The sequence below is a fragment of the Dromiciops gliroides genome, chromosome 1 (assembly GCF_019393635.1).
Source record: "Dromiciops gliroides isolate mDroGli1 chromosome 1, mDroGli1.pri, whole genome shotgun sequence".
Lineage (NCBI taxonomy): Eukaryota > Metazoa > Chordata > Mammalia > Microbiotheria > Microbiotheriidae > Dromiciops > Dromiciops gliroides.
The window spans coordinates 574,149,666-574,173,658 of record NC_057861.1 but is presented as its reverse complement, the minus strand read 5'-3'; the positions used below and the strand labels follow the sequence as shown (position 1 = coordinate 574,173,658).

The window sequence follows — 23,993 nt, the reverse complement described above, 5'->3', positions numbered from 1 at the left end:
TATTGCCAATTAACAGTATTTTTACTTCTGCTCAGTCTCCCCACTTGTCAGCTACATATTAGTTTTGTCTGCAATCTATCATGTGTCAGAACCCCAGTCAGTGGGTCAGGGAGTTTGCCCACCAATTCAATACTCGGGACTCAAGAAGAAAGGATGGGACTAGGCACAGAATGCAGCCATTGAGTTGAGACCAGATGTTAAGTAACATTGTCTCTTTTTCTCAGAGCAGAATCCCCTTGGCCTTGGGGTCCCAACAATGGATTATTCTTTTCTTCCCAACATAGCCAAAGATAAATTTTAACCCTGTCATCCTTATCTTTAGAGACAGGGGCCTGGAGAGGGGAGTCAGTGGGAACTGTGAGATGTGAAACATCTGACTCTCACTCCCCTGTTTCCTTTTCCTTTGGTTTGACCTTGTTCCCCCTCCCCTTTTCTCCCTTGTCCCTGGAACACGTATGCATGTCTCCATACGCACCCTGGGTGAGACAGGATTGGATGTTAGATTGTGAGCTCATCCACCCTAGGTGTATGTGGGGACAGTCCTTTTCAAGATTACTATAAAAACCTAGAGGATTGGGCATATCTTTGCAAGACTTCAATGTGTAATTGGGTTTTGCCCATCCTCATGAGGATGTAATAAATCTGTCTCTGCTTGACTTGGTGGTCTCCTCGAGTTATTTGGGTAAACTGAGGCAGTTTGCTCCATACAGTATGAAGTTTGGAGCCATGATTTATTCAGAAGCTGCAAACAGCACAGAGGCCTGGAGTCTGCATTAGTTAAATGTGCAGGTCACTGAACATATAATATCCTAGATATGATGCCAATTCCAAAGCATGAGAGAGCCAGAAACATACTGAATTTAGCTTTTGGTATGTTACAGGGACTAAAGAATGATCATGTGTAATAGAGATGACAAGATGTAGAATCTGGAGACTCAGGTTCCAGTAAATGAGCTAAGACTAATTTAGTTTCCTCATTTTGAAAACACAAAGGATTAAACTAGATGATTTACTTTCTTTTCCAGGTCTACAGTTAAGTAAATCTATATAATGGGATAGATATGGAAACAATCTTGGGACCTTGGAGAGAAATAGTTTACCTAAAAGCTAATCCTTTGAGTCACTAGCATTTAATCATTTGACCACAAAATGCTGGTATAAGCCACCCTTCTGGTTCTATTCAATAAGAAGAATCCATGGCTGGGAAATACCACACTCACCTTGGTGGTTTTGCTCTATTTACTTCCTCTGGGAAGTACCTAGCTATCTCTGGTTCTCAAAGAGTGGACTACCTTATATCCCTCAATTCTCCTTCTTTCTACAGGGTCAACAGTTACTCCAAAGGGCATTAATTACTGTGGATTTATCCAGTCTTTATCAGCTCTTAAACCTTTATGTCTTCCTTGAAATTGCTGTATTTCCATATAGTGAGATTGCATAATGGAGTACTATCATCAAACCACTGGCCCTTTGTGATTTTCTGTTTCCTTGTTTCATGTTTCCTGCTAGAAACAAGCAGTAATGTTTCAAACCTTCAGTCCCTTTTGTTGCTGAGACAGAAGTTTTGATCTAAGAGGGTGGGGAGGGGGGTGAACTTCCTTAAAGAACCCTTTTCTTTCAAGTCAACCTGCCCCATGGTTCTCAAGCCAAACTCCTTCTCAAGAGCAAAACAAATCCCAGATTGCTGTAAGTAAACACCCTGAGAAAGCTATTTTTTTCCTCTTCTTAACTCTGAAGTCTGCCTTCCAACTTCATTCAACTGAAATGGCTCTCTCCAAAATTGCCAATGATCTTTTTTGTTTGTTTGTTTGTTTTGTGGGGCAATGAAGATTAAGTGACTTGCCCAAGGTCACACAGCTAGTCAATGATCTTTTAATAGTCAGATCTAATAGCCTTTTCTCAAACCCTCATATTCCTTGCCCTCTGAAGTCTTTGAAACTATCACCCTCTTTTCTTTGACATCCATAGTATTAATACCCTTTAGAGTGACTGCTGCCCCTTCAGAAAGAGGAAGAACTGAGGAATATAAGGCTGTCCACTCTCTGGAAACCAGATTGCTAAATATTTGCCAGAAGAAGTAGATAGAACAAAGTCACCAAGGTGAGTGTGCCCAGTTGTAGATCCTTCTTGTTCAGTAGGACCTTGAGGGTGGCTTATACCAACATTTTGTGGTTAAATGATTAAATGCTATTGACTCAAAGGGTTAGCTTTTAGGTAAACTGACCACTTCTCTCTTTCTAGGCTTTCACAACACTGTTCTCTCCTATTTCTCTTCCTACCTATTGGACTACTTCTCAGTCTCCTTTATATTTCCTTATATCCATCCATGTCCTGCCTACTAGCTGTGGGTGTTGCCCAACGCTGGATCCTCTCTGAAGCACTGTGGTGTAGTAAATAGAGAGTTGGCCTTAGGATAGGAAGACCTGGGTTCAGGTTTTGCCTCACATGTATTCTGGTCATGTGACCTGGGGCCACTCTTCTGTTAGGACTCTAAACAACCCTCTAAGAAAAGATAAGATATCAGCCTGTATTAGTAGAGGGAGTTCCATTACCAGGGAGTTCCCTCTGCCAAGAAAATCACAGTTCCAGTGACCTAGGAGCCTACTACTACTGTCTTATCTTTTTCAAAATGAAAATCCCCAGCCCCAGTTGATCATCATAAAGTATGATCTCAAGGCTTTTCTTTATCTCATTAAATTTATCTGGACAGTATCTAGCTTATCAACATTCTTCCTAAAATCTGGTGTTATGAACTGAATATAACATTTTAATAGCCGACTGGAGCAGGATACACAGGCAACTAGTGCTGGACACTATCAATCTCTTAAAACAACCTAAAATTGCCCCTCAATATGAGACTCATTATTAGAAGTAATATACTAAACATATATATGTGTATATATGTGTGTGTATGTTGCTTGTTGCCTTATATTAAAGATAGTAGTTTTCCCCAAATATCTTAAATTATTTTGCACATCTTTTCCTAAATGTTGCTACATTTATTTTCAAGAGGAGAGAAACTGAAGCTTCATGATCATGAAGAATACCAAAGCTTAAAATGGGCAACTTAGTGGCAGAAATAGCTAGGGCATCCAATTCTTTTATTTCTCAGTTTTTATTTTGGAGGTCTATTTAAATCTTTCATTCCATTGTCAGGTGTTATTTTGAAATTTCCTGTCATATTAAATACTCTAATACATTGAAAGAGATCACATAACTTTGTGAAGGTATTCAGAGGACAATAATGATAGCATGTTATTATTGCACTTGAAATATTTTCTTTAGAACAGCCCTGTGTAAATGCAAACATTTATCCTCATTTTATCCTCCTTTATCCTCAGGTAAAGATACAGGTTTTTCAGAAGCTAAGTTATTCCTCCTACCCTAAAGTATTTCTTCCACAGACCAGGGAAACAAGACTTAGGTTCTTTGGGGGTAATTTTCTTCTTCCTATATAATGGCATAAGCTATAACTCTGATTATCAAATAGATGCCTCCTCCTATTATATATGAGCATATATGCAATCCAATGAATGAAAAACATTTCTCAGTCATCTCTCAAAATCTCTTTACCAGGTCTAGATGACTGTGAATTCAATTTTTTTGTAGTCTCTTATATGGAAACCTAGAATATTTATCTCACAAATGAAAGAGCACAGTAGTAGGAGCTCAACTAAAATTCAGCTCTTGACTTTGAAAGGGAAGATGGCCAATGAATTCTGAGCACGGAGTCAGGGAATCAATGTGGAGATCCATTTGAAATTCAGATCCTTTCAGAGAAATGAGGTATAACTGTGGAAATGGTGAGCACTCAGAAGTACTAAGTATTAGTGAGTGAAGAAAAATGATTTTTCCTTAACTAAGAAGGCTCGAGCAGGAGCACACTTTTGCAGCTACTTGTGGGAGATAAGTGTTTAGGGACTTGACTGCTGGGAAAGTATAATGTTGACCCTATCCATTGTGTTCTAAAAGGTATTATTACAGTGGTTGAATCTATAGAGTTGCTGGCCTTATTTCTGAATTACCTGGCCTCCCCATGTGATTGCAGATCCAAGGCATATTGCTCATGAAGCTCAATTTTTATTGAGGGGGATCACAGGTTTGGCCAATTATTCTAGAACTCTCTGGAGTAATAGGAGAATGCAGTAATCAATGATGTTGCTATGGTAGCTTTAAGACATTTTGGGGAACCTTGGCTCCCAAGCATGCTCAAAGATATTGGCAGCAGGGCAGAGATTGTGGGGTTAGTTCAGTGAGAAAGATAGAGTGGATGGCTCTCAGATGACTGAGGAGGGGTCAGACACTTGGTTAATGGAACACACATTTTGCATTTTCTCTGATGCAAAACACATCCTCCTTAGGACCTTGTTAAAATTCTGGCATCAAATGAGTAAAATAAGCTTCTAGGCAACTCAATCTTTTTGTTGAGACTTGGTTTCCCTATGTTCCCCAGGTTAAAAGTGTAGCAGCCACTTCATCGAATCAATTAATCAATAAAATAATCCCAAAGCATTTATTCAGTCCTTATGTTTCAGGCTCTGTACTAGCTGCTGTGGATACAAATACAGAAAATGAAATAATCCCTGTTCTCTCAAGAAGAACATATTCTCATGTTCTAACAGGAATCCCAAATCCATAGATTAGCAGAATTAAAAGGAGAATTAGAGTCATCTAGTTCAAACCACACAAGACATGAATATGCTTTGCAGTAACCACAGTAGGTAGTCATTCAACCTCCATGTGATGACCTCCACTGATGGGGAGCCCACTATCCCCAGAGGCAGTCCATTCCACATTTAGACCATTCTCAAATCAAGCTGAAATCTGCTTCTCTTCAATTTCCATCGATTAGTTCTAGTCCTGGCCTCTGTCTGCCACTGAACCAAGAATACCTCATTCCTATTCTGTATATTTTTCATATACTTGAAGACACCTCTCATGACATCTTTTAAGTCTTCCTTTCTCTGATTTTCACATCTCCAGGTACTTCAGTTGTCATTCATATGGTGTAGTATCCAGTTATTTTACCATCCTGGTTGCTCTATACTAAACACACACTCTATTTTGTCAATATCCTTCCTAAAATGTGATGCTTAGGATTGAACAAGCTACTGTGGATATGGTTTGACTGGGTTTGTTATTGAATTGTTTCAGTCCTGTCTGATTCTTCATGACCCCCCACCCCCAATTTGGAGTTTCCTTGGTAAAGATACTAGAGTGGTTTGTCACTTCTTTCTCCAGCTCCTTTTCAAGGTGAGAATGTGAGACTCCTTAACCTAATATTCAAGGACTCTCATAACCTGGTTCTAACCTGTCTGCCAGCCTTATAGTATCTTACACTTTACTCCTCTTCTCCTACTTTAGTAGTAGTTGTTATTGAGTAATTTCATTTGTGTCCAACTCTCTGTGAACCCACTTTGGGTTTTTGTGCAAAGGTACTGGAGATGTTTGCCATTTCTTTCTCCAGCTTGTTTTACATATGAGGAAGCTAAGCCAAACAGGGTTAAGTGACTTGCTCAGGATCACACAACTAGTATCTGAGGCCAGATTTGAACTCATAAAGATGAGTTATCCTGACTCCAGGATTAGCACTTTATCCACTGCACTACCTAGCTGTCTAGTCTAGTACACCCTAATACCACTATTTGACTAATTTTGTGTCTAACCTATTCCAAATTAGGCTTCTTCTAAATATCTTAACAGGCTAAAACACTGGGATTAGTCTACTATATTAATGAGGAATTTAATAAGGATAAATCCTACCCTTGTTTTCTAAAAATCAACTGCACAATAAAAGGACGGGAGAGAAGTAGCTAGATAACAATTTATATGAAGAAGATCTAGGGTTTTTAGTAGACCATAAGAACTCATTATAGTCAGTAGTGAGACATTAAGTTAAAAAGAGGAACTCTGGTGTGTATTTACTGGAGGAGTTTTTCGTGTAATTGCTATAAATTGCTGAAGATTTTAAGGCATTTCATATACCAGAGTCTCGGACACTGTGCTACAAAGTCACTTATAGTTGTGTCCTTGACATCACCTCAGAGTCGATCTAATCCAACTCATACTGAAAGAAGAATCTCCCCTACCAGATGAAGATGTCCAAGTAAGGGGGAGACCAGAATTTTCCAAGATAACCCATTCTACTTTTGGATCAGAGGAAGGAAACAAAACAAATTTATTAAGCATCTGCTATGTGACGGTCACTGTGCTAAGTGCTTTATGAATATTATTTTATTTGATCTTTATCATAACCCTGTGAGGTAGGGTCTATTATTACCCCTTTTTGATAGATAAAGAAACTGAGGGAGACTTATTGGGAGTCACACAGCTGATGGTGACTTTAGTGCTAGCATGCTATCCAATATGTCCCTAGCTGCCCCCAAAAGTTGGGAAGCTTTCTCTTAAACCAAGCCTAAATTTGTCTCTGTGATTTCCATCCACTGCTCCTAATTTTGCCCTCTGCACAGAACAAATATAATCATTCCTCCATATAGCCACTCTTCAAGTATTTGAAGAGAGCTATCATGCCCACTCCTCTCCCAAGTCTTCTCTTCTCTAAGCTAAATATCACAATGATTCTATGTAATTGTGAATCATTAATTCCTTAATCATCCTGGATGCATTCTTGTCCATGTCCTTCCTAAAATGTGATGTTTCTGAACTGCTCTGACCAGTGTAGAGTACAGTGAAATGATCACTTTACTCATTTTTCATCCTATGCTTTTCCAAGTGTAGTTGAAAATTGAGTTAGCTTCTTTTTTTTTTTTTTGCTTGCCTGCATATTACACTGGCTAATTTTTAGCTTGCGATACATAAAAACTTTCTAAACCCTTCAACTGTTTTCCTCAAGACACTCTGATCAGAAGTTTATAGACCCTTGCAGTCAGAAATTGCTGGACCTTTACAAAGCATTCATGAAGGAGAATTAGGAAATGCATGTCCTGTCTTTGTTCCTGGAAATAAGATAATATTTGTAAAGTATTTAGCAGTGATTGGCACATAGTAGATACTTAATAAATGTTTGTTGTCCCCTTCCCTCACTTTCCCTATCCCATTGACTTCCTTTACTCCCTCCAACTCTTACTCAGCTGCTTAAATTTTTCTGCTCACTCTAATTTATTTCAGTCACTTGCCAAGTGTTCTTGTGCTTAGTTTCATGGCTGAAAAAGCTATATCCTCCTAAGGTAAATTTTCTCCTTTAGTTTTCTCAGATGAAAGATGAGGAGAAGAATATTGACCTGTCTAGAGATGTCTGAGAGTATGACTAGAATATATACATATTAAATAATGCAAAATACCCCTGCCTTGATTTAAAAAAATCAATATTGGATATAGAATTAAGTACAATCTTTTATACCCATAGATGATCACGGTGGCTCATGCAGAAGTCACCTAAGAGCATATTTGATAACCTTTCACAAATCAAGTGGATTAGCATTTGAGAACATTTCAGAAAATAGAGATGACAAATTTTTAATGGCATAAACCCTATTAGCATCCACTGCTGCATAATGTTCATCATGGTGATTAGAATTGTTAATTTCTTAGAGTAATCATAATTTTCCTTAATCCCCTATCATATTTTCTATGAAATAAATCTTGAGGATAGTTAAGCCTGTAAGCCCCATAGGTTGTAACAGTAACAAAACAATACAACCAGTGATTGGTCAGTGGATCTAGGTGGGTAACTTGGGACAAGGAAAACTTCCTGCTTTCAGACTGGACAGTAACTTTTCTGCTGCCACTGGATTTGGATTAAAGCCATGAATGTACTATTCTGGTCTGATTTTTCAGTTGTTGAGGAGTATACTTGACATTCTATAAAGACAGATAGAACTATAGACAAGCATTTGCCTCAGACTTCTCATCACCTCAGTTTTTCACTGAAAGGATTTTGTGACAAGAGGGAGAATGGCGCTTTATATATTCTGGTAGCTCATTCCATGGTCCTCAAATCGTTCATTTCAGCTCCCATGTCATTTTTTATTTTGTGGGAAGGAAATGTTTGAGAAATGCTCAGAAGTAGGGCAGTTGGACTAGGGAGGCTGGAACAGGGATTTAGAATAAGGGATCAAAAGACTGTCTCTTGGATGTTAATTTGGGGATTTTAGCTCTGCCACTGAGTTACTATGCTACCTAGCCAGTAACTTATACTGTAGACTTAGCTCTCCATGGAATTCTTTAATAGTCCAGGATGCAAAGTGTCATGTTAGTTACCCAATAGAGGCCGAATAAACAAGACTTGGTGTCTTCCTTTTGCTTATATTTGTTGGCTCCATACTGGCTACTTATGGAGGAACACCAAGAGCTCTGAGAGCTTTTCACTGTCAGAAATGCCTCTGAATTCATAGGATGCCTAAAACCCAGAAGTGGACCTGTGAAAACACTGCATTAATCAACTAGCATTTATTAAATATTCACTATGTGCCAGCTGTTGTGTTAGGTGCTGTATGCTATAGTACATATAGCTCATCTTGTTCTTGAGGTAGTTTCAGAGCAGGATATCTTACCCTGGGGGTTGTGAACTCTTTAAAGACCTCCACAATATATATTTTTTTTTTTGCAGGGCAATGAGGGTTAAGTGACTTGCCCAGGGTCACACAGCTATTAAGTGCCAAGTGTCTGAGGCTGGATTTGAACTCAGGTCCTCCTGAATCCAGGGCCAGTACTTTATCCACTGCGCCACCTAGCTGCCCCTCTCCACAATATTTTAATAAACATTTCTACACAAATGGTTTCCTTTGTAATCCTTATGTATTTTATGGATTTAGAAACATTATGCTAAGAAGGGCTCCACAGGCTTCACCAGCATCCCAGATGGGTTCATTCCACATAAAAGATGAAAAAATTCCTGTTTTAGAGGGAGCTGGCTTTGTTTGGAACCTTGAATGTCACCAACTTTAATGGAGGCCTCTGCTTTCATTTAGGCTCAACCCAGATGCTGCCTCCTCTACAATACTTCATCTCACCACCCTCGATGTTATACTCCCCCTTCTCGATTCATCTTATATTTACTTCTGCTATAAATGATGTATCCCCCACCCAATAGTGTATGGACTCTTTGAGGGCAGGAGCTAACTTTCCTCTTGTCTTTGCATTCTCAGATCCAACTATGAAATAGTAATAATAGTAATAATAATTAGAATTTATATAGTATTTTACAGTTTGAAAGCAATTAACCTGTATTATTCAATTTAATCTTCACAACAACCCTGAGAGGTTAAGTAATATCCCTATCTTACAGATGAGGAAACTGAGGCTGAGAAAGGTTAAATGACTCATGTAGGTTCACAAATCTAATAAGTGCCTGAGGCAGGATTTAAATTGAGCTCTTCTTGATTCCAAGTCCAACACTCTATCCTCTGTACCACTGTTCAACTGCACAGGACATAAGTTTAAATCCTTCCTTAGATACTTCCTAGATGGATGAGCCTGGGTGAGTTACTTGTTTGCTTCAGTTTTCTCAACTGTAAAATGGGAATAATGGCACCTATTTCACAGGGTTGTTGTGAGGGTCAAATGAAATAATATTTGTAAAATGCTTAGAACAGTGACTAGCATGTAGAGGGTACTATATAAATGTTATTCCCTTCCCTGTCATGTATTGCCTTGCATGTAGGATGGGACTGTTTCTGTAATTTCACTGGAATATGGAACTCCCAGAGAGAAAATTCCATCTTTCATTGAAGATTACACCCGTAAGACTAATTTATAGTCTTACAGGGTTGCCAGGGAAGCAGTGATGGATGAATTCATTTGTCCAGAGTCATATACCAGTGTATGTCAATGGTGCTTGAACCCACTACTTCTTGACTCAAAGACGAACTCTCTATCCACTATGTCTCATTGCCTAGAACTTTAGAATGTAACCCCCTTGAGGGCAGGGACTGTTTTTGTCTTTCTTTGTAAGTGCAGAGTTTAGCACAGTACCTGGTACGTACCAGTAAGTGCTTGTTAAATGCATTTTGACCGATCCATTGGTGCTTAATAAATGACAGATGTTGCCAAATTAATCTAGAACACTTACTAAAGGCAGATCCATGGTGAGTTTCAGAAACTAAAGCCCTGCTCTCCCCATTCTTTTATCCTCCTTAAAAGTAATTTCTCCTGCCATGCTTTGTTTCAGAAGCCTAGGTTTGAACAAATCTAACTCCATGGAAAATCAAGTATAGGGGGACATGTTGTTAGTACTTCTGTTGCAGAACAAGGTTACTACTTTATAAAAGAAACCTATTGAACCAGACTTTCATCCGATGTAGTGACTACTATTCTAAGTGAATATAGAGGTTATCCATTGGCTGGTTTTTTTTTTTTTAATTTTAAATTTACTCTTTGAATCCAGGAGCTCTTTTACCTTTGAGTAAAGCTGTCAGGATTGCTAAATCAATGTCCTGGTGTCCTTCTGATCCCATCCGAAATACTGTAATCTGCAATTTAAAACAATGTGGCCATTAGCAACCCATTTTATCCCCAGTCTAATTAATACAACCACATTTGAATTCAGACAACTTTGATATTTATAAAACTATTTTTCTTACCACAGGATAATAGCACACAGCAAATGTGTAGGATGGCACAAACATGGCAAGATCACTTTAGATTTTAGATTTTTAGATCACTTCAAGATCATTAAACAAAGACTGTCTGATGGCCCAGGCCCACCTTTAGAAGGGTTAGGATCCAGTATCTTCCTTGTTAAAATGGAATGATGGGGGCAGCTAGATGGTGCAGTGGATAAAGCACCAGCCCTGGATTCAGGAGTACCTGAGTTCAAATCCGGCCTCAGACACTTAACACTTACTTAGCTGTGTGACCCTGGGCAAGTCACTTAACCCCAATTGCCTCACCAAAAAACAAAAACAAACAAACAAACAAACAAAATAATGGAATGATGACTTTGGAATTGGTTGAATGAGGGAAAGGCCAAAGTCCAAGGAAGATCCCCCCCCTCCCTCACATTTTTTTTGTTTTATTTTGTTTTGTTTTGGTGGGGCAATAAGGATTAAGTGACTTGCCAGGGTCACACAGCTAGTAAGTGTCAAGTGTCTGAGGTTGGATTTGAACTCAGGCCCTCTGGAATCCAGGGCTGGTGCTTTATCCACTGAACCAGCTAATTGGCTCAAGATTCTCCTTTTTTAAAGATTCACTTTTCAAATCACTGATTTCAGGATCTACAATTGTGTATAAATCTACTAATAGACATGCAAGTATTAGGAATCCCTGCTTAGTATGTTCTCTACTGCACAGCCCTACATTTTGTGTGTGTGTGTGTGTGTGTGTGGTGTGTGTGTAAGTGTGTGAATGTGGTATGTGCCTAAGGGTGTTGAGATGGCTAGGTGGTCTGGTGGATAAATCAGTGATTTGAAAAGTGAATCTTTAAAAAGAGAGCATCTTGGGACAGCTAGGTGGCCCAGTGGATAAAGCATCGGCCCTGGAGTCAGGAAGAGCTGAGTTCAAATCCAACCTCAGACACTTATTAGCTGTGGAACCTGGGTAAATCACTTAATCTCTGTTTTCTTGATTTCCTCAACTGTAAAAGAGGGATAATAATGGTAGTTGTTATCAATCAAATGACTTACTATTTGTAGAATCAAATGAACTACTATTTGTAAATAAAAGGGCTTAGCACAGAGCCTGGCACATAGTAGGCATTATGTAAATACACTTATTTCCTTTCCTTTGAAACTCTGAAAGAAAAAAATAAATGTATAGAATAAATTTAAAGCCAGTTCAATTCCCTCTATACAATTAAGGAAACTGAAGCCTGTAGGTAGTATGTAGTGGGCCCAGGATTCAAACCCAGGGATATACAGTGTCACCATCCCAGAGCCAGATTTGAATTGGTTTTATTTAATAGCTTGACATTTACAGTCTAGGTGGCAGGGTGGTACAGTGGATAAAACACTGGACTTAGAATCAAGAACATGTGAGTTTGAACCCTGACTCAGACATTAACATGATTCTGGGCAAGTCATTGAATGTTCTTCACATTGGGTTCCTCAACTGTAAAATGAGCATAAAAATAGTGCTTGCCTCACAGGATCAAATGAGATAAGTAATTTTGTTGTTCAATCATTTCAGTCACGTCTGACTCTTTGTGACCCCCATTTGAGGTGTTCTTGGCAAAGATACTGGATCAGTTTGCCATTTCCTTCTCCAGTTCATTTTACAGATGAGGAAACTGAGGCAAACGGAGTAGAGTGACTTGCCCATGATAACAGAGCTAGTAAGTGTCTGAGACCAGATTTGAACTCAGGAAGATGAGTCTTCCCCTACTGCACCACCTAGCTGCCCAATGTAAGTAAAACATTAGTTATTATTACTATTATTTTTAGCCACATGATTGGATCGGAGTCACCTAATCCCTCTGAGTTAATAAACCTTGCATTATCTACCCTGAATGGTTTTTATGAGAATCAAATGAGATAATACAAGTAAAAGAAACTATCAAATGCTATGTAAATGAAAGGGATTATCATTTAAGGGCTATGATACTGTAGTAGGATTTTGTGAGCCTAAGGTTTGCTTGTGACTCTCCTCACAATCCTTCAGCATCACCCCTAAACCTCTCATGTAACAGGATTGAAGGGGAATTATGGAGGAGAAAAGCAGATAATAGCATATCTCTAACTGGCCTTTCCAGGCTTATCTGACATTACTCTCCTTCACACTCTCAACATTACAGTCAAACTAGAAGATTGACTGTTCTCTGAACTCAACCTCTGATTTCTTGCCTCAGTGCATTCATGCTGCTTTCTCATCTGTCTTTGATATTCAACCTCCTCTGTCTTTGACATTCTTCCCTGAAACTTTCCCGATCTCCCCCATTATTAGTTCTCTTTCCTTAAATTACTTCGTATTATATACTTAGTTGTATTTTGTATATGTTTTATCCCCTCAGTAAAAGGAAAGATGCTTGAGGACCCAGACTTCTGTTTTTAATCTCTGTCACCTTGTCAGCAGGAGGTAAACGCTGAGAACTGGCTTTGGCTGGAGGATGCCAGAATTTGTGAGAAGGGGGTGTGCTTGCTATCATTCTGAGGATGAACTTCCTCCCTGTAGGTAATGCAGTCATTTCTGGCTGCCACTCCCAGGGCCCTGTAGCCTTTTCTAGCATCTGCCCTTCTCCCATGGAAATTCCTATAAGGCTGAGGGCAGCACTCATCTATGGGACAGGGCATCTGCTCCCAATGTGATGAACCCCTTCTCAATCACTCAAGTGTCACATTGCTATAGTTGGACTGAGTTCTTTCCAGACACAGTTATGGTATGTTCTGGCTGGGCACATATTAAATATTTCATTTATTATATCATATATTAAATACAATTCTATATTATATATTGTCAAACTGATGCACAAAGGAAGAAGTTAAGAATAAGAGACCCAATGTGGTATTGTGGAAAGGGCATCAAACTTGGTTTCAAAGCTTTTCTTAATAGGTCCTTCTTCTACCTTCCCAGTCTTCTTTGATCTTACACTTGACACCTTTTCCCCTCCCTTTGTGATACTTTGTGATAAAATGGCCTCTTTGCTGTTTCTTAAGACTCTCCATCTTCTATCACTGGGCACTGGCTGTCTCTCATATCTGGAATGTTCTCCCTCATCCCTACTTCCCAGCTTCCTTCAAGTCCTAGCTAAAATCCTACCTTCCACAGGAAACTTTCCCCAAATCCTCTTAATTCCACTGCCTTCCCTCTATTGATCATTTCCAATTTATCCTGTATATAAGGCATACATAGTTCTCTGCATGTTGTTTCTCCCACTAGACTGTGAGTTCCTTGAGAGCAAATTTATCTTTTGCCTTTCTTTGTACCTCCAGTACTTAGCCTAGTCTCTTGCACATAAGAAGAAATGTTTATTACCCAAATGCCTGTTTTTTAGTTGTGTAATGATCTTTAAAAAGTCACTTAATCACTCAACCTTAATTTTTCTATGTATGAAATGAGTGTACTAATACTTGGCACCACCTATCTTGTGAGGGTTTTTCTGTGTGTGTGTGTATGTGTGTGTGTGTGTGTGTGTGTGTGTGTGTGTGTTTTGAGGAAAGCTCTTGGTAAACCTTATAGTGATATCTTAATATGGTCTATTAATGGAGAAGGTAACAAGTAGCATTCACTGAAGAATCAATTACATCTTGCTAATTTAATTGCTGACAGGACAGAAGGGATCAGGAAGTGTCTCTACTGGTGGGAAAAGTGTTTCCTAAGAGGGGATGCTACTGCTATCAAACAGCTGTTCAGCACCTTTTGAGTATTGCTTCTTTGGTGATGGTAAATGACTTCAATTAAATTAAAGAAATGTTTATTAAGTACTTCCTATATGCAAGTTACTGGGGATAAAACAGTTTCCTGCCCTCGTGGAGCATACTACGATGTGGGAGGGGATATAACATGAAGAGAAATGAGCATAGTATTATGGGCAGAGAGTGAAGAAGTAGAGGAGAATGAGAGCACTGGTGGCTGGGGTTGGAGGTAAGGGACTCAGGGGAGGCTTCACAGAGAAGGTGGCACCTGAGCTGAGCTATAAAATTTAAAAATATAGGTCCAGAGTAAAAAAAATAAAGTAAACATATTTACCAAATCGAATATCCAAAGGTTAATAAAACACTTCTGATCTCTCTTCTTAATCTTACATTTTGAACACACCCAAACTAATTAATTAGTTATTAATTACATACAAATGAATTGAAAACTAAATATTATGAACTAATTAAATTTTAAAACATTATTAATAACATCCACTGGCTATGGACTCTTGGATGAGATAAAGACAGAACAGTTAATGAAACTCAATTAGCTAATAAAATTACCTTAATGATAATACCTAGAATCTAAATAGCACTTCAAAGCTGTCACAGTACCTAATAGGCATTATCTTATTTAATCCCAAGAACAACATCGGGAAGTAGCTACTAAAGCTATGTTTATTACCACCATTTTAAAGCTGAAGGAATAAGCAACTACTCTGTGCCAGGTACTTTACAAATATTCTCATTGGATCCTTACAATGACTCTGGGAGGTAGGTGTTGTTATTCCCATTTTTTAAATGAGAAAATGAAAGTAAACTGAGGTTTTGCCCAAGGTCACACAGCTAGTAAGTGTCTGGTGCTGGATTTGAACTTAGGTCTTCCCAATTCCAGCTTTGTGCTCTGCCTCTATCTACTATGCCTCCTAATTGTCTCAAATCAGGGAAACTCATCTTTATGGAAATGGGGAAGGTCACCTGTGTGCATGAGAGCTGTTACATTACATGGCCCTCAATGGCCTCCAAGCAATATAATGAAAGGGGAGCAGTGTTCCCTTACATTTTGTTTTCCAGTATACTTTCCCAATACTTTAATAGTTCAGCACGATCTGCTACCACATAGCTAGAAACTTGTCTAGAAGTGGTGACTTGGGAATTCTTTAGGTAGCTATTAATACCCTGGAGAATCAAGGGGGTGAAAGAAAGACATCTTATCCTTGCTCTGCAGTCAGGAGAGGAACCCTCTGAGACAAATTGAATTACTCTGGGGAGGAAGAGTTCACTGTGGGAGAAACAAAAGACTGGGAAACACTCTGTGTTCACTACTGGATATCTGACAGGTGTGAAACTAGAACTAGAACAAAAGAGAATCTGCCCTGAATTCAGGATTCTGGAGAGTTGCTATATTGGATATCAAAGGGGATTAATAATGAATGAAAAATACATGTATTAAGTGGTTACTGTGTGCAAGCACTGTGCTACATGGGGAAGGGTATAAATGGGAAGGAATATGATGTAAAAACAAATATCATCAGTAAAATATTTTTAATTTAAAAAGAAAACAGGTACGATAGATTTTGGACCAGGCCTAATATTTCATTGCTTTATGAAATTCCTGAACATGGCATAATTGATTGGCTTAAATTTAAAATTGATTGGAAAAGGAGTACGACAAGACTGTTATATTGTCACCTTATTTATTTAACTTCTATGCAGAGTACATCATATGCAAAATGCAAGGCTTAATGAATCAAATGCTGGAATTAAGGTTGCCAGGAGAAAAATTGACAATATGTAGATAATACCACTCTGATGGCAGAAAGTGAAGAAGAATTAAGAAGACTCTTAATGGGGATTGAAAAGGAAAGTATAAAAGCTATCTTGAAGCTTAACCTTAAAAAAACCTCTAACATCTTGGCAACTGGTCCCATCACTTCCTGGCAAATAGAAGGAAAAGAAATGGAAACAGTGTCAGATTTTATATTCTTGGGCTCAAAGATCACTGCAGATGGCAACTGAAGCTATACAATTAAAAAATGCTTGGCTCCTTGGAAGGAAAGCTATGACAAATCTGGACAGCATACTAAAAAGGAGAGACATCACCTTGCCAACAAAAGTCTGTATAGCAAAGCTATGGTTTTTCCAGTAACAACGTATGGCTGTGAGAGTTGGATTGGAAGGAAAGTTGAGCATCCTAGAATTGACTCTTTCAAATTGTGGTGCTGGAGAAGACTTGAGAGTCAAAGTAGTCAATACTTAAAGAAATTAATTCAGGCTCTCTACTGGAAGGTAAAATACTGAAGCTGAAGCTTAAATTCTTTGGTCACATAATGAGCAGACGGGACTCAATGGAAAAGACCCTGATCTTAGGAAAGATTGAAGGCAAGAGGAGAAGGTTATAGCAGAGGATGAGATAAATAGTGTCATGAAAGCAATGAACATGAACTTCAACAGACTTTGAGAGATAGTGCAGGATAAAAAGGCCTGGCATGTCCATGGGGTCACAAAGAGTGGGAAAAGACTGAATGACTGAACAACAACAACATATGGAATTTCCACTGAGAAAAATACTCTTTACCAATGCAGGTTAGCACCTACTTTGTAATTTATAATCTTAAAGATTTGTTTGGTGAGGGGCAGGCAGGAGGCACTAGGATCTTAAGTAACTTGTCCAGGGTCACACAGCTAGTATGTTTCAGAGCTATAATTTGAACCCACATCTTCCCATCTCTAAGGACAGTCATAAACACACAATTCCATGCTGTTTTTTTTTTAATTTGCCAGGGCCAATGTATCAATTAACCTACAATTACTGATAAAATTACAATATTTTCAGGTTATGTACAAGTGCAAATGATACAAAAAAAGTGATGTTCACTAAACATCTGAATTGCTGGCTTCGTGTGGCTAGAGCTATATTGTAGCTCCAGTCAGACTGGATATAACATTATGGAACTGAATTTGAGGAAAATGTTGTATGTGTTTATTTAAATTAATTGCTTTACCCATACAGCAAGATTTGTACTTGCAGTTGAATACTCATGGTATATCCAGTTATACAAGATAGCCCTGTCCTCTGTCTGAAGACACAGATAAGTGTCTTCAGATAAAGAAACTGAAACTGACTCCGAGATATTAAATTGGAAAACAGTGAGGACTTAGAGACTAGTTTTGCTCAGTTGTTGAAAAAGGAAAGTTCATAATACACAAACATTTGTAGTCCTTTTAGGAATACAAGAGATAGGGTTGCTAAGACCCTACTCAGAGGGAACATTGTGTAAGTCTGTGAGAAATATCAAAAGAACTCTAGTAGACAGATTACATACCTAGCAGAGAATCAGACTCTTAAGGACTCTTTCTAATCTTCTGGGTATTTAAAAACTAACTAACTAACAACAACAACCATTTGATAATTTCCAAGGATTCCCAAGTTGCTCATTGTTACAAGGGCAAATCTCTTTCACACTCATATTTTTAAGATGACTTGATTGAGAATCACAAAAAATAGGTAATCTGAACATTACCTGGCAGGTATTAGCAGCATTTTACCAATGACAACATTTGAAGAAGAAGTGGCATAAAGAAAAGTTACCCTTAAGGTCACAAATGGCCAAAAAGGACAATAAGAAACAATATGGGTAGCCCAAGCAAGGTACCTTCAAAGCATTATAAGATGCAAAAACAGGAGAGGTCTTCAGAGTGTTGGACTGATTCTCTAGAGACAACGTAAAAAAAGAAAGGATACAAGTTGTATAAGACAAAAAGGCTCAGATCACTTGCTATCTGCCCAAGAGGAGGGAATCTGCATACTGATGAAGACATGTAGAACTCTGTAAATAACACTGTTAGCCAGTGAAGGGCTGAAGATTATGACTGTTAAAAAAAATGATACAGCTATATCATTTTGAACTATTGCCTACAAAGTTAATTTTTCTATATAACCAATCAAAGCTTCCTACTGATTTCATAGTAAAATTAGATATACATTCCAACAAGTAGAGCCATCAGGGCTAGTGGATGTAGTACTGATCTTGGAATCAGGAATACCTACACTCAAATACTACTTCTGATAATTCTTATTTGTATTACCACAGGGAAGTCACAACCACTCTGTATTTTAGACAGGTCTCTAGGACTTAGTCATGGATAGATTCTGAGAATGTCTATTTGTGTGTGTGTGTGTGTGTGTGTGTGTGTGTGTGTGTGTGATCAGTAAGAATGAGAAACTGGATAATATATGAAATGCAAAATAAAGTATCATCCAAGGTGGAAAAAAGGAGGGAATAGAGATAATTAGGATGCACAATAATATAATCGCAAAAATTCAACAGATAAAAATGTTATATTCAAAAGAAAAACAACTATGTGGGCGGGCAGTGGAAATGGAATTATACAGAAGAATGTGATCCTTAGACATCTTGGCTCTGTTAGCATGCAAATAATTTCACAGTATTAAAAAATGTAGGGGCAGCTAGATGGCACAGTGGATAGAGCACCGGCCCTGGATTCAGGAGTACCTGAATTCAAATCCGGCCTCAGACACTTAACACTTACTAGCTGTGTGACCCTGGGCAAGTCACTTAACCCCAATTGCCTTACTAAAAAAAAAAAGAAAGAAAGAAAAAAAAATGTAGATACTGAACAGTATTTATCCAGGTTTACCAGAATCAGCTTTCCATTTCTACTACTGATTACTTTGCTTTGTGTATCTGATTCCACAGGTGAAACTGCTTTCCTTAGGGTAAAATAACTACTAAGATTTACAGAGAGGGCTAGAGACAGCAAACAGGCCAAACTTGAAACACTTTAATTTCCCAGGGAAAAAAAAATCAGTGTAAGTATTCAGAGGGCAAGGATTTGGGCAATAGCCCGTTATTTGCTGCCCTTCAGTTTTGAAACCCTTGACTGTTGATTGATGCTACCTTTTTCATTTAGTTTAAAATCTTACGGCATGCCACCCTGGAACGCTGACCTGACAGATGCCCTGGGGATAACAATGTCATTTCCAAAACCTCCTTTCTACACCTCACAGCCTTTGTTAATGGAATCCAGAATATTTGTCAGCAACCAGCTTGTCAGCCAACCAGATGGGCAAAAATTCAATTTTACTCATGACAATATTATTCGGCCCCAGGAAGGAGGATGTTGGGTTCAGAGGCAATTGGAATTTGTTTTTAAAATACACAGATTAACATTATGTGGAGAATTCTCTGGACACAGATGGTTCTTCTTTGTCACTGTCATGTGTAGCCTACTCTGGGTTGCAATAATTCTTGGGTGGATTCTCTCCCCCCCTCCCTTTTCCATCAAGGACTGGGACTGGAATTTTTGTCCCTACACTGTCAGTTTTTATGAGAACAACTGATATCTCTGGTAACTACTTTCTGTTTCTGAGAAACTGCTACCAAGAAAGTGTCAAATAAGCTTTATAAATTGATGCACAGGGTTGAACTCCCTTCAGAAAGCAGGCCAGACCAATTCTCTTGATGCCAAGTTAGTAGGCAGAATTTCTAGGAGTGGGCAGTTATGATTGTGCCTAACCTACTCCCTATGATTAATGCCAACAAATGCAAGTGATTCCACAGACAACTGGGCAAATCCTACTCTTTTTGTGAGGGTCAGAAAAAAATGAACACCTTTAAATCCTTTCCTCATGCCAGCAAAAGAGACATTCCACATTTTCTCTGCTGCATATCCGCCCCAAAGGAACTATCAGGAGAGTGAGAGAAAACTCCCCAAAACAAAACCCCAACCACCCCACCACCAAACACACCATGTGTTTAAGGCATCAATTAATTAGGAAAGTAGTTTGTGAATTTCACAGAGATAAATGTGATCTATGCTAATTTGTTTGTTGATTGATTCATTATCTGCTGCCTACCTAGCCAGATTCACAAATGGGAGTGCTTAAAAAAATAACATTCAAGCCGGAGTTAATGACATTTTAAAGCCTCAATTAATATCTTAGGTGGTACAATGGATAGAGTGTTGGTCCTGGAGTAAGGAAGACTCAGCTTCCTGAGTTCAAATCTAGCCTCAGACACTTACTTGCTATGTGACACTGGGCAAGTCACTTAACCCTTTTTGCCTTAGTTTCCTTGTCTGTAAAATAAACTGGAGAAGGAAATGTAAAATCACTCTAGTTTCTTTGCCAAGAAAATCCCAAAGAGTTGGACACATTTTTCAGTTGAAAAATGACTGGACTAATCAACAAAATTTACATAGTATTTTATAGCTACAAAGTTTTTCCAGATAATATATTATGTGATTGTGGCATGGGAGATAAGGTGTTGGACTTGCAGTCCATTCAAATTCCTTCTGAGATACCTCACAGCTGTGTGACTGTTGGATGTCAGTCTTACTATAAAGAGGGGCAATCCTTTTGGGGAACCATGGGAAATCATGTCCCAGGCTTGTTGTGAGGATCAAATGAAATAATCTACGCAAATCACTTAAAAATCTTTAAAAATATAATTGTGACTTATTTTTATTATCCTCATAATAACCCTGTGAAATAGGTGGGACAAGAATCCTTCTCTAGATCTTCTCCCCTCCCTCTCCTTCCCATCATCTTCCTACAACCTGCCCTCATTCCCTCTCATCTATATTACTGTAGGAGTTTCTTAACTTAGGCTCTTGGCTACCAGTCCTGCTCCTGTACAGTTCATTCCCCAAACAACTATCAGACTGATCTTAAAACACAAGAATGACCAAGAATAACCCTTACTCAAAAACATTCAATGATTCTTTACTGCTTCTAGGATGAAACAGAAATTCTTCATCTTGGCATTGTAAGTCCTTGCTGACAAGCTGGCTTACTCAGGGTCACATAACTGGTAATGAATTGTCTGAGGCCAAATTTGAACTTAGGTCTTATTGATTCCAGGCCCAATGAGCCAACTCTTAATCAATCAACAAGCATTTATGAAATGCATGAGCTTGGAGTCAGGAAGATCTGAGTTCAAATGTGAATTCAGATATTTACTAGCTATGTGACCCTGGGAAAGTCACTTTACCTCCACCTCAATTATTTCTCAACTGTAAAATGGGGCACCTACCTCACAGGGTTGTTGGAGAGATCAAATGAGATAATTGTGAAGCATTTAGCACAGTGCCTGGTATAGAGTAAGCACTTAATGTTTGTTTCCTTCCTCCCCCTGGCCTCTTCTGGACAGCTCTGCCTTAATGCCGAGATACTGTTTCTTTTTGAGAACATCAAAGATTTTTCTAAAATACCAAGCATAATTATTCCCTATTCTTTTAAAAGGAGATGCCTGGAATATTCTCGTTAGCCTCTTTACTTCTCATTTATAGTGATAATATACCTAATGGCTCTAAATGTCATTTATAGTGATAATATACCTAATGGCTCTAAACTGTGCTTGAGTATATTTAAAATTATTTCTTAAAATTAGTATTTGCCCATATGCTTATTTTTATTAAGGGCTGGAGGTGATTCAAATCAAGGCCAGTGTTGCTTTTTGGGACAAATTTGCTTTCCCTGCTACAATTTTGACCCTAAGAATAATTATAATTCTACACATTAGCCATTAGCAGGGATCCTTGAGGTTACAAACAAGCAAAGCCCTCCAAACCAGTGGTAGTAGGAATGCTCTTAACTAGAGTGGATCTCAACCAAAAAGCCAGAAGTATGTGAGTATGATGCAGTGAGCATGGGGCTGGAAGTCAAAGAAGCTTTATTCTAGTCCTTTATCTGCCAGGTATGGCTATATGACCTTGGACAAGTCACTTAACTTCACCTCATCAGTAAAAGAATGACTGCATCTCTTTGCTACATCATTCCCATATGGTTGTTGGGAGACAAAGGAAATAATGTATCTGAAAATGCTTTTTTTTTTTTTTTTTTTTTTTTTTTTTTTTTTTTTTAGTGAGGCAGTTGGGATTAAGTGACTTGCCTAGGGCCACACAGCTAGTAAGTGTTAAGTGTCTGAGGTCGGATTTGAACTCAGGTACTCCTGACTCCAGGGCCGGTGCTCTATCCACTGCGCCACCTAGCTGCCCCTGAAAATGCTTTGAAAATATAGTGACTTGAATGAAAGTTTAAAAGAAGAATATTATCCAATTCAAGGACCCTATACTAGTCTCCTTCCTGCCTTTATTCACTTAGAATCATAGAATTATAGATTTGGAGCCAGATGGGATATTAGAAGACATCCAGTCTACCCACTCATTTTACAGATGAGGTCTAGAAAGGTTAAATAACTGTCCAGGGTCACACAGCTAGTAAGTGTCTTAGTCAGGATTTGAACTCAGGTCTTCCTGATTACAAGTTCAGAGCTTTAAAAGTCTGCACTGTTTCTCACTAAATTTAGGGATATATATGTATGGTTCAGTCAGCTGTTCAGTCAAAGTTCAGTCTGACATTCTTTGTGACCCTACTTAGTGTCACCTAACTAGCTGCCCAAGGGATTTATAAATAGTTGACAAATTGTGCTTTTAATCTTTTCCCTTCTCATATTTCCACCTCTCTATGCCTTCTGAAACATTTACTGTGTTTATTCTTTGCTTATATACATATAGAGGAAGGATTTGGATTTATATATATGTGTGTGTGTGTGTGTGTGTGTGTGTGTGTGTAGTGTGCAGTAGAATTCATTTTCTTCTAACAAGTCAATATAGCTAATACCCAAATGTATCCTTGCCTGGGATTCTAGAAAATTTTTCATCTGTTCCCACTGCCATACCTAGCTTTTTCTATGTGACTGCTGCAGAGACAATTTAAAGTCTTTTGATCTATGTGATAAGAAATTCATAATGGTTCTTTAAGAAGGGAAGCTTAGAGTCAGTTCTGAATCCTTCTTTCCTTTCCCTGAAATCAAATTGCTGTGTAGAGTGTCTACCCATTGTAGAAAGGTTATATACTGTAGTAAGTTCTCAGTACCTCCTTCATGAAGGAAATCACAGGGGAGCTAGTATACTGGGACCTGGTTATTTTCTCCTCCCTCATTCTTTGTTCTGTCCAAGTAGCCACATGATATGCTCATCTCTGTGAAACAGAAAAATTCTTACTCGGGGGACACTGAGTAAGTGTATAGGTACACTTCTAATGATTTCCTGGCTAAGACTCCACTCCAAGAATGTTTTGTAGCATTTGCTGTTAATCAGTATGATAAGAACAAAGAGGCTTGTGGCTTAGGAAAAGGGTCTTGAAGTCTTATCTGATTCTTCATGTCCACCTTTGAGGTTTGGAAAGTTTTGGTGAAGATGGATTTCTTGAGTTTCAGTCCCACTGCAAAGCACCAATCCTGCAAACAGATATTGTTAGATAATATTCTTCCTGTCTACTGGTTCCTTCCCCAATGATTTAAAAGATTCTCAGGTCTTTCTTTTTCTAAAACAACATTTCTTCAACCCTTCTTTAAGCTACTTATTCTCTTATCTCTCTCTTTCACTACCAAATTTCTAGACAGAGTAGAATGAACAAATTAAACATACACAAACATATACCTCTCTATCATTATAGTGAGCTGCTAAGTGATACAGTAGATGGAGTGCTATGCTTGGAGTCAGGAAGACCAGAGTTCAAATTCTGTCTTAGACACTTTGTAACCCATGCTTTGTGACCATGGGTAAGTGACTTAACTCTGTTCACCTCAGTTTCATCATCTGTAAAATGAGCTGGAGAAGGAAGTGGCAAACCACGCCATTATCTTTGACAAGAAAACCCCAAATGGGATCACAAAGAGTCAGACACGACTGAACAAAATATCATACTGGAACTTG

The 23,993-nt window shown here is 38.5% G+C and overlaps 1 protein-coding gene across 11 annotated transcripts in view; it reads right to left on the bottom strand.

Annotated features, from left to right (window-relative positions):
* Window positions 1–23,993, bottom strand: part of TRPM3 (transient receptor potential cation channel subfamily M member 3) — a 1,147,313-nt gene that overhangs the window by 159,160 nt on the left and 964,160 nt on the right. For all 11 annotated transcript variants that reach the window (XM_043978969.1, XM_043979003.1, XM_043979047.1 and 8 more), the window contains exon 9: window positions 10,358–10,430. In XM_043978969.1, the coding sequence (XP_043834904.1) occupies window positions 10,358–10,430 (73 nt within the window). The remainder of the gene's footprint in view (window positions 1–10,357; window positions 10,431–23,993) is intronic.